General features: G+C 43.5%; 1 protein-coding gene across 1 annotated transcript; it reads right to left on the bottom strand.

The window, feature by feature from the left end:
* Positions 1-6,760: 6,760 nt before the first annotated feature.
* Positions 6,761-10,194, bottom strand: LOC108360198 (uncharacterized). Its single transcript, XM_017612387.1, has 2 exons — positions 6,883-10,194; positions 6,761-6,833 (listed from the first exon to the last, which is right to left on the bottom strand). The coding sequence occupies exons 1-2, from the start codon at positions 10,192-10,194 to the stop codon at positions 6,825-6,827; spliced, it is 3,321 nt and encodes a 1,106-aa protein (XP_017467876.1). The 3' UTR covers positions 6,761-6,824.
* Positions 10,195-11,992: the final 1,798 nt, after the last annotated feature.

Raw genomic sequence — 11,992 nt, 5'->3', positions numbered from 1 at the left:
GAGGCCTTGCTGCTCCCGTATTTCACAAACCACTTGACCCCAGCGAAGCATCAGCATGGTTTCCGTAAAGTGCACAGTACAACAACAACACTTAACGCCATAAACACTCAGATAACTCGTGGCCTTGACCGTAAACATCCCTGTGAGAGAACGATTCTAGTAGCGTCGGACCTGTCAAAGGCTTTTGACACGGTCAGAAATTCCACGCTACTAGAAGATATAGAGGCTTCCTCTCTCCCACAGAGGCTCAAACGGTGGTCGGCAAATTATCTGAGTGGTCGCCACTCGTCGGTAATGTTTAGAGACAAATCGAGCAAACTTAGAAAAATAAAACAGGGTGGTGTGCTTTCCCCGCTACTGTTTAACTTTTACATTTCAAAGCTCCCTCAACCACCAGAGGGAGTCTCGATTGTCTCTTACGCCGACGATTGCTCGATCATGGCGACTGGGAATGGAATTGATGACCTGTGTTCGAAAGTAAACGGGTATCTCTCCGAACTTTCTCGCTTCTTCACTGCAAAGTGTCTAGCCCTCTCCCCTACGAAATCCTCTGCGACCCTGTTCACAACCTGGACGAAGGAGGTCAGGCTACCGCTGGGAATTCACGTCGATGACACACCAATTCCGACGGTGAATAATCCCAAAATACTCGGAGTAACATTCGAAAGCCTGCTCTCCTTCTCTGCGCACGCAACCGCTATTGTCAATAAAGTACAGAGCCGCAACAAGGTCCTCAAGTCGCTAGCCGGCAGTATTGGGGCAAAGACAAAGAAACGTTGCTGGCAACATACAAGGCAATAGGCTGGCCGGTTTTAAACTACGCAGCACCAGTGTGGTCGCCGGGGGCTAGTAGGACGCAGTGGATGAAGCCACAGACAGTACAAAACACAGCACTTAGGACAGCGACCGGAAGCCTCCTGATGCCACCAGAACACCACCTCCACTATGAGGCGAAAATTCTCCCAATTAGGGAGCACAACACGATGCTCTGCAAGCAGTTTCTGGTTGGGAGCCACAGATGTGGCCACCCAAATAGACAGCTGCTTGCAGAGGAACCCTCGCCAAGGCACGTCAGGAGGCATCTATATGAACTGACGGACAAAGTCCAGAGGTTCATTAAGCAGCCTCTGGACCCATCAGCTTACAGACAGGCCCTGAACGGCATTCACAGGGACGCAGTCTCGAGTTATGTAGACTGTAGACCTGTGAATTCCGTTCCAGGCACACGGAGCTCCATCTGGCTCGGGAGACCAGAACAACTATAGCCCAACTTCGCTATGGCTACTGCAGCAGGCTAAACTCCTACCTGAGTAGGCTAAATGCGGATGTGCCGAATGAATGTCCGGCATGCGAAGAGACCCCTCACGACTCGAAACATCTCTTCGCATGCCCGGAAAACCCCACAACCCTAACGGCGTCGTCCCTGTGGACCGACCCCATAGAGGCTGCACGCTTCTTGGGGCTGCCGTTAGTGGAACTCGACGACAACGACTGAGATATCAACCGATCTGGGCGGGGTTGTTTTAGCCGCTACAACAACAACAACAACCAAAGCTGAGTCCAATTCTAATTTACGCTTCGAGTTTCTATCATAAGCGCCACTTTTGTGAAAATACTGCTTCACCGTGGCCATAGTTTTCTTGGGCTCAACAAGGAAAGCGTGAGAGCGCTTTAAGTGATCTAAAAGAATGGACGTATTTCCTCTCGTTTTGTACGACTTGTGGCATTTCAAACATTTAGCAAGCTTCCTATTTGGACTTAGCTTAAAATGCGTCCAAACTTCTGAGTTTGATTTTCTGGGCCTTTTTATACTTGTAGTTGGCGCTTCTGTGCAACAAAAAATTGAAATAATAGCACAAACAAACATAAATCAAGCGCACATACCTGCAGGGTTAGTTTCATCGGTTTCCATTTCACAACAAAGGTGGAACCGTCATTCAAATAATTTACAATAAGCCTATGTATGAAAACATCACTTCATTTAGAATTTAATATAGTTTCTTGTAAAAAACTACTTACCCACGCTTTGATAATTTCAAACAGCCCAATTCTGAATAGCAACTCCCTAGGAATTTTTCCTAATTTCTCTTTCCTCCTATCATGAATAAAAATTCCCTGAGGATTTTTGCTCTTTTCCCTATTCTCCTATTCTAAACGATCTTCGAAGAAGGGAAAATGTATTTCGGGGAAAAAGTAGGTATTGCGAATGTCAAAAAGGAGGAGAATTGATTTCGTTATTCTGGGAGAATTTTCACCGGTATATTAAAAGGGAACTGATACAAAAATGTAAGTAATTACAATTTAAAGGAAATTTGGTGTAATAAAACGTTTAAACCTTTCATTTTAGGTCCAAGACAACAAATAAGAAACAGGTAGAAATCTTAATAAGCCTAATGGAAGCTAGTTTATTTTGGTTTATTACATGAAAACCCGCGATTGAAATCAATATGTTTCAACTCACATGTGTAGTTAAAATACCAAATTAGCAAAATAGCACTAAATTTCCGGAGCACTAGTTTATTAATAATGCGGCTTCCAAAATTCACAGTGGCAACTGGACCTAACAAAGGTATTTTTTTTTTGTATTTGCACACTTATTTTGGTTAATTACTTGAAAACGCGCGATTGAAATCAAAATATTTCAACTCACATGTGTAGTTAAAAGACTAAATTTTAATTTAGCACTAATACTTAAATTTCCGGAGCACTAGTTTATTAATAAATTGGCTTCTAAAATTCACAGTGGCAACTGGACTTAGCAAAGGGTACTCTTATCCTATTTGCCCGCTTATTTCGGGTTATTACAAGAAAACGCGTGATCTAAATTAAAATCTTTCAACTTATCCGTGTAGTTAAAAGATTGAGCTTTAATTTAAAACACAGATTTGAAATTTCCGCGCACTAATTTATTAACAGCTTTAATCTGAAATACTCTTTTATGTGAACACACACTTTTATGTGTAAAACACGCAAATTAAATGGCGGGAGTTGAGCTGTCAAAATATCTGTCAAACAGCTCTTCGAAAGTTCGAATTTCCTGCTCCCAAATTTTCTGGCAGTTTTGAATAGGAGGATTTTATTCTCGAGAAAAGTGAAATCCGCGAGAAATTAAATCCTCGGGAATATTCAGAATTGGGCTGAAAATATTTGGTAGAGATGATCGATGGTCCTACTAAACTATGGATATTTTTGATAGTATAAGAAAAAACTAGCAATAGGTTCTTTCCCTAACAATCCGGACCGGATCCGGTAATTAGAGAATAAGCGAAAAGTTTGCTCTCAAAAATGGAACATAATCCAGAAGTACGGGAACGCAAAAAACCACATTTCGTGCCCAGAATTTGTGAAACAGCTAGTGATGTGCTAAATTTTCGGTAGCCAATATTCGGTACTCAATACTTAAAAAAGATTTCCAGCCTTATTATGTATCTCGAGCGATAGGCCGCACGAACGATTCGTCTGTAGGCGATATCGTCACGGATTGCAATTTTGTAACTCTGTCGTTCGTCTTCGTCTTGTCTTTACGTCGATTACGTTGCAATCGTCTCGGTTACGTTGTATGATGTTGCCGGATGAAATTTTGATGTACTTCCAAAGGGTTTTTCTTAGATTTCTAATATCTTCAGCTTATTTCAATGCTTTTTATTTTAAATGGGCAACATCGGAATTGTTTACATTTTGGTTTTGCTTAAAAGTGTTTTGGTTGTGTTGCGGAACGAAATATAAGGAAAATTGATTTTTAAAAATGTATGCTGCTATAGCGCTAATGGACGCCGAGGAATCCGAAGAAAGGGAAAGGCGGATACAGAGGAGGAGATTGCGAGACCACACCAATGTAATGGAACTACCTGCGACTGAGTAAGTTCAAGATTAGCAAATAATTTTTGTATGCTACAATGTATTCTTTTCTAGATTTGTTGCAAATTTCCGAATCAATAAAGAAATATTCCAATACATATTAAATGAATTAAAAGAGCACATGGCTCCATCACATAGAAGCACCCACTTATCGCACCAGCTAAAACTCGCGACTTTTTTAAGATTTCTCGCCACCGGCAGTTACCAAAAATCTGTTGGTAACGAAAATATTTCGTCGATGGGGCAGTCAACTGCAGCCAACGTGATCAGGGAATGCCTAAATATTTTTGAGGACCATTTTTGCCAGAAATGGGTGAATTTTAGGAGAAACATCGATGAGGAAAATGCGAAATACAGAATACCTGGGGTTATTGGTTGTGTTGATGGATACGAAGTGTGGTATTAAGTCGCCAGGAAGTGACAACCACCATTTATACCTCAACCGCAAGGGTTTTTACAGTCTTAATGTAATGGCGGTAGGTTAATGATTGTGTATATATATACACAAACTCAGTTTCCTTACAGATATGCGATCACAACATGGTAATCACATTTGTTGACGCTAGGCATCCAGGGGCGAATCATGATTCATTTGTTTGGAATGTGAGTCACGCAGAACAGGAGCTAAAATCTGATTATAACAATGGAAAAACCAACACATGGCTACTCGGTAAGTTTTAAAACTTAAAAAGGCTATAAAACTATTTGTTGCGTACAAAAGCGAAAAAGCGTATTATTACAAAAGTCCGATTGTACGCAAATAAATGCAGTTTACACGAAAGCGGGTGATATAAAAGCAGATTATATTCGATTTTAAATGCGGTTTATTCAATTATACAGCGGGTTACAACGATAGATAAAAAGCGAATATTAACTAATGACATTTTCCTTTTCTACTATTTACATTCCATTTTCCCTTATTCCATTGGAATAACAAAGCAAAATAGAGTTGCCATATGGGCACGAACATACCGGCCGCCTTGAACGACTGGGATAAGTTCGAAATTAAATTCAAGTTTCAAAATTGCATAAGTATCCATCAAGATCGTACAAATATTACAAAGTAAATATATCATTTTGCGTTGGCAAAAGCGTCAGTTTCGCAATAGGCCGCACCAATTCTCCGTCCGCCGTCTTCAGCTTTACTACGCGTACCAGTCCATCCGCACCCGGATGACACTGAGTTACACGCCCAAGTCGCCATTTAGTGGGTGGGCTATTCGAATCGTGAATGATAACAACGTCATCTTCTTTCAGGTTCGAGGAGGGGCGAAACCATTTAACTCGTTGTTGTAGGTTGACGACATATTCGTTTCGCCAACGTGACCAAAAATGTTGCCGCATTGCACTAATGGCTTGCCATCGTTGATGTAAGGTCCCTGAGAAATTTTCGGTGTCAGGTTCAGGCAGCGCCTTGATTGGCTCACCAATCAAGAAATGACCAGGAGTGAGGATTTCCAAATCATCAGCACTAGCAGAGTGCCAATAGAGCGGTCGCGAGTTGACACAAGCTTCCACCTCCGTTAAAAGCGTAGCAAGTTCTTCGTATGTTAATAAAGAGCTACCGAGAGCACGCTTTAAGTGGTATTTTACTCGCTTCACCCCTGCCTCCCAATAACCACCCATATGTGGTGCGCTTGGCGGATTAAAGTGCCATGTTATTTGCATGTTCGCCAAATACGAGGTAAGCTTTTCATCTCTCATGCAACGGCGGTAGGCGGCGTATAACTCTCTTTCGGCACCAACGAAATTAGTGCCGTTGTCCGAGTATACATGCTGACAATAACCTCTTCTGTTTACAAATCTAGAGAGAGCGGCGACAAACGCAGGTGAAGAGAGATCTCCAACGAGCTCGAGGTGCATTGCACCAGTACTCATGCATATGAAACTGCATATATACGCCTTGCATGATTTGGCTCCTCTGCCTCGTGAAAACTTTATAAAATAGGGTCCCGCAAAGTCGACGGCGCTGTGCAGAAAACATCGAGAACTCGTAAGGCGGCTGCTTGGTAGATCCGACATTACTTGACCCAACGGTCGGCGGTTAATGCGTTTACATTTTACACATTTGTGGTAGATTGCGCGAACAAGATTACGAGAACCCAGAACCCAAAAGCGACGTTGTAGAACTGTTTGCATGATTTGCGGGCCGGCGTGGAGCGTACTGCGGTGAATATCGGATATTATGAGTTTCGCCAGCGACGAGTTCTTCGGTAAGATTATCGGGTGCTTGACGTCGGTGGAGACAGAAGCTCGTTTTATTCGTCCGCCAACACGGAGAATGCCATCAACATCCAAAAATGGTTGAAGGCGGATTAGACGACTTCGTAATGGTATTTGTTTGGTTAACCTGCAACAAGTAATTTCCTTTGGAAAAGCGTTAGTTTGGATATACTTTACCAGTGCATTTTCAGCGTGGAGAATTTCACTGCTGGTGAGGGCGCCAGTACTGCGTTGACTGCTAGTTGTTCTTAAGTTGTTGACGAAACGTAGAGCATAGGCCGTAATTCTCTTGAGTTTAATATACGAATGATACCTTGACAATAGTTCCCAATCTTCTGCAGTTTGGGTGAGGTGTGATGCGGATTTGGTCGCTCGTAATTCGGAACTTATGTTCGAGTTACGCCTTGTCAGCAACTCCAAATCTTCTGTTGCTTGATGCTGCCACTGATCGTCATTTTCAGCTAACCAACTTGGCCCTTGCCACCAAAGATAATGGGCGAGTAGATTCGACGGAGCCAAGCCTCTAGACGCGCAGTCAGCTGGATTGTGCTCTGAGCGGACGTGTCTCCAGCACTCAGGAGCTAGAACTTCTTGTACTGCGGCTACGCGATTCGCAACGAAGACTGACCATCGACTTGGGTGACTCTGTAACCAAGCTAGCGTTATAGTTGAGTCGGTCCACGCGTATAAATTTTTCATATTGCAACCGAAACTCAACTGAACCTGCTTGACAAGCTTGGCGCCTAAATGCGCTGCGCACAATTCCAGACGTGGGAGAGTAGTACTTTTTAAAGGTGCGACCTTCGCGCGCGCGGCGACTGGAACGACCTTAAAAGTTCCATCGGGTAGTTGCGTGCGGCAGTAGAGTACCGCAGCGTAGGCACGTTGAGATGCATCCGTGAAAACGTGGTATTCAGCATGCTCGACGATTTCACTGGTACCAATCCAACGATTTAGCTTAAGAGCCGTGAGTTTAGGTAGTTGCTGACGGTGAGAGAGCCACTCTTCAGCGACATCGGCGGGCACCGGTTCATCCCAATCAACGTCCGCTCGCCAGATTCGCTGGAGCCAAATTTTCGAGAGTATAGTGCACGGCGCGATTAGCCCGAGTGGGTCGAAAACTTTACTCGAATCTGAGAGAAAAACTCTTTTCGTGAGAATTGCAGGCAGTGGGGTCAAATTCACTGCAATCGATAAACAATCGTCGCTTGTGTTCCAAATGATTCCTAGGGTGCGTACTTCATCGCCGTCAGCTAACAGATGTGAAATTTGCTTTGACGCATGCGGTATTTTCTCCCTAAGCTCGTCGCAATTTGTAGCCCACTTCCGTAATTCGAAGCCAGCGTTAGACAGAACTATGGTAACGTCATTTCGTAGCTTCATAAGGTTGTCGACAGAAAATGAGCCTGTGAGAAGATCATCCATGTAGAAGTCGCGCATGATGACAACAGTTGCTTCTTTGTGCGTTTCGATGGCATCCAAAGCGGATTGGTGCAGAGATCGTACGGCCAAGTGGGAAGCTGCGGCGACGCCGTAGGTTACACGAAGCATGCGATAGTCCCGGATAGGTTCGGTTGGGTCGTCACGCCAAACTATGCGTTGGTAGTCCACATCTTGTTCTGCCACGTATACCTGTCGATACATTTTTTCGACATCGGCCATTATTGCGTAACGATGAGTCCGGAACCGCACCATTATAGAAAACAGATCCTCTTGTAATTGCGGGCCTATCATTAGTGCATCGTTGAGCGAGAAACCGGATGTGGTTTTACATGAGGCGTTGAACACCACTCTCAGTTTAGTGGTGGAGCTGGTGTTCTTTACTACAGCGTGGTGTGGCATGTAGTAACTTTTATGCGGTTGAGCGTTGCCTACGAGCTCCATGTGGCCCATATTTAAAAGCTCCTGCATAAATTCTGCGTATTGACGGCGTAGCTCCTCATCAACAGCGAAACGTTTTTCCATTCTTAGCAGACTTCTTACGGATATGTTTCTCGACTCACCTAAAGGCACGGATTCCTTTAACGGTAGGCGTACGATGTAACGCCCGTCTTCAGCGCGGCGACAATGCTTGCGAAAATGCCCTTCACAAGCCTCCTCTTCGACAGTTAAGTATCGCTTGGGGGGAAACTCTTCGAGCTCCCAAAACTTACTCACCATTCGGATGAGTTGCACATCACAGTGCAGGGATAAAACTCCCGCACTTGGGCTGGATGAACGCATGGCCTTTCCGAAAAGTACCCAACCGAAAACTGTGTTTTGCGCCATGGGTGTGTCAGGTGGCCCTTTGCAGAGACCGGTTAACAGGAATTTATCCATCTCATCCATCCCTATTAACACATCAATAGGACCAGGTTTGGCGTAATGCTGATCAGCAAGAGCGAGATTTCGTAAGTGCGGCCAAGACGACATCTGTACACAAACGCTGGGAAGATCGTTTGTAATCTTCGATAAAATAAGCGAGTTGATTGTGAAATGCTGGTCAAGAGATCGGGGCGCAAGTGAAAGAATAGTCTCACCCTTAACTTTACCGCCATCTGTTGAACCAATACCTGTGACATGAGCTGCCGAAGGTTTCCTTTGTAGACGGAGGCGTTGAATACAGGCCTCTGTCACGAAGGATGCATGTGAGCCGTTGTCAAACAACACCCGAGCAGGTTGCCATCGCCCTGCATGATCTTGCAAATATATTTCTGCGGTTGCCAATAAAATGGCCTTGTCAGCTTCAGCGACGTGAGATGCTACGCAACCAGAATGCGGTACATCCGAGCTAGCATTATGTATACGCGCCGTAGTAGAGTCATCGATTGTAGATGACGTAGTCGATTGTTGCACAAGTAGATTGCCTTGCTGCTTTACAAACGGAGAAGCGTGTACATTCAGCTCATCGCTGGTCGTGTCATCTTCGCGGCAGCCGTGTAGTAATGTATGATGACGACGACGGCATATGTTACAAGTTGATAAACTGCGACATTTTGCTTGAAAGTGGCCTTTGCTCAGACAGTTGAGACAAACATTATGTTTCTTGACCAATGCAAACCGGGCAGCAGCATTTAATTTACGGAAAGTTGGGCAGGCGTAAATTTTGTGTTTGGCGTTGCAATGGAAACATGAGGGTGAACTGGCTCCTGCATCAACCAGGTTGGATGAGGAGGTGTGTTGCTCACCAATCGCATGGAGCACGTTTGTTGTAGTCTTCGCCGCAGTTTTGCTGAGCTGGCGCGCTCCTTGCGCTGAGGTTGACAGCGCACCACTCGTCGGTACCATCTCTAGCGAACGCGCACGTGTTTCCAAAAACTCGACCAACTCTTCAAAAGTAGGTAAAACATCCCTCACCAATGACAGCTCCCATTGTTTCCGGGTTTCGTAAGCCAACTTCGAAACGGTAAGGTGGACAAGCCAATCGTCCCAAAACTCCACAGGCCGACCTAAAGCACGTAGCGAGCCAACGTGTTGCATGGTAGCGTTTAAAACTTGCTTAATGGCCTTACCAGTATCTCGAGATGCCTTTTCAATTGCAAAAATTGCTTTGAAGTGACCATCAACCATGACACGCAAAACCTTGTAACGCGTGGTGAGTAGATCCCACGCAGCATTGTAGTTGCCATCACAAATCTGTAGACTGCTTACAAGTTGGAGCGCCTCACCTTGAAGACAATTGCGCAAATAATGCAATTTTTGACTAGCAGACAAACTCGCGTTCGTGTGTACGAGCGACTGGAACGCGTCGAAAAAGGCTAACCAATTTGTAGGGTCTCCACTGAAAGTCGGCAGCTGTAACTTGGGCAGTTGAACTGGCGAGGACATGAAACCTGTTGATGTGGAAGGGCGCGGTTGCTCAGGGCTTCCGATGAGGCGTTTAAAATTCGCCTTCGCTGTGATGTACCACTCTTCTGCCTGCGTGCGTGATTGCTCTTCAACCGGCGCACTTTCTTCGCCGCACAACAACTCTACTTCTTGTTGAGCGTCAGCGAATCTGACCCACTGCTCCTCGAGAAGCTGAAGATACGTTTCTACTGCTTCTTTGTCTAATGCCAACGCATCATTTTTGCTGATTACAACATATCGTTTGATTGCGTTTAATGCAGAATCACGCACCTTCACTTTGGACATGGCGTGATGTATACAATTGGGGTTATGTCACACACGTGTAAATGTTGTTACGAAATTTGCGCTTAAAATCGCACTTATGCAAGCGAGAGCGTGGAAATCAATTTATAAGCGTTTTTGCTCTTGGTTTTAAATGTTCTTCAGCCAAAACAAGCTTGTTACAACGTATTTAAGGACCGTATTTCGACCCAAATTAATCAACGCGATCCCGGACGAAGGACCAGATGTTGCGTACAAAAGCGAAAAAGCGTATTATTACAAAAGTCCGATTGTACGCAAATAAATGCAGTTTACACGAAAGCGGGTGATATAAAAGCGGATTATATTAGATTTTAAAAGCGGTTTATTCAATTATACAGCGGGTTACAACGATAGATAAAAAGCGAATATTAACTAATGACATTTTCCTTTTCTACTATTTACATTCCATTTTCCCTTATTCCATTGGAATAACAAAGCAAAACAGAGTTGCCATATGGGCACGNTGGCACGAACACTATTACTGACAATTAAAATTTTTGTAGGTGATTCTGGTTACCCCTTGCAGCCATACTTGATGACGCCATTCAGAAGCGCAGCCGATGAAATTCAACAATTTACAACACAAAGCACTCGAAAGCTCGTAATGTAATTGAGAGATATTTCGGTGTTTTGAAAAACCGATTTCGATGTATAATTGGCTCGAGAGGGCTACACTATTTACCAGAAAAAGTTACACAAATCGTAAATGTGTGCTGTGCTATTCATATCGTTTGTATAATTTCCAAACATCAAATTCCATTGGAGAGCCCAGATATGGAGAATCTTGTTAGTTACGAAGAAGAGCTTGAAAACAGTAACATTTCGAATACAGCTGCCCTTATTAGAATGAGAATAGCAGAGAGTTTGTTATAAACGCAGTTTTATTATAGAGTATGTGTGTCTAGATTTCAGGTACACCAGCAAAATTAATTTGTCTTAAAATTAATAAAATATTTACGTAAAAATTCAACAAAATATCTTTTCAGTCTTAAATCCTAAATCTACATATAAACCAGAGCTGTAAAACTGTGAAATCATATGAAATTAAAAATCATCAATTTTATGTTATTATGTTTTCATTGAATTTTTCCTTGTTGGGGAATGTGGCCTCAGGAATGAAGTTTTTATTTATACAAACCAACAATCAACATTTTGAAAGGAATGCCGAGTGAATGCAGACTATGTTGATTCAATCATTTTACAGCTCTGATATAAACTAAGTAAATGCAACAAAATATCAATTCACACTTAAATCTAAAAAGAATTTACACAAAGAAAAAAAAAAACAAAATATCACTTCAATACTCTCACAATAGTGGTATGAAAATTAATTCCGGAAGTACTCCAAAAATTTTTCAAAAATTGCAGATTGGCGTTCCACTGCAGCAGTTAATTTGTTTGTGGCATCCACCTGCAGCATTGATGCTTCTGCCATTTTTTTTGCAGCCTCAGCCTGCACTTTAGCGGCTTCTGCTTGGACTTTGGCAGATTCAGCCACTGTCTCTTGGAAGGTGCGCTTCCTATTAGTGGAACGTAACGTGTGCGTTGGTGTAGGACGGGTTGTCTGTGTAGTGGGAGTCACTACTCCCACTGGTGGTGGTTGGTTGTGCCTTATAGGAGATTGAAGGGTGGTTGTTTGTTGTCTTCGTTGGTCAAGTGTTGGCGATTCAGTCACAAGTAAAGGAGGCATTTCCTCCAACGACGAATGTCTTGACATGTTAGAGGTCGCCGTCGAAGGAATGCCGAAAACTCTGCCGCTCGGGGCTGCTGACCTTGAAAT

The sequence above is a fragment of the Rhagoletis zephyria genome, unplaced genomic scaffold, assembly GCF_001687245.7.
Source record: "Rhagoletis zephyria isolate East Lansing unplaced genomic scaffold, Rhagoletis_zephyria_1.1 Rzeph_scaffold_00535, whole genome shotgun sequence".
In the NCBI taxonomy this organism is placed as follows: domain Eukaryota; kingdom Metazoa; phylum Arthropoda; class Insecta; order Diptera; family Tephritidae; genus Rhagoletis; species Rhagoletis zephyria.
Note: the sequence above shows the minus strand (reverse complement) of the source record. Positions and strands in the feature narration are given on the sequence as shown.

What these genes read in the sequence shown, in the direction of transcription:
- LOC108360198 (XM_017612387.1), bottom strand. Translation starts at nt 10,194, where the DNA reads ATGTCCAAAGTGAAGGTGCGTGATTCTGCATTAAACGCAATCAAACGA.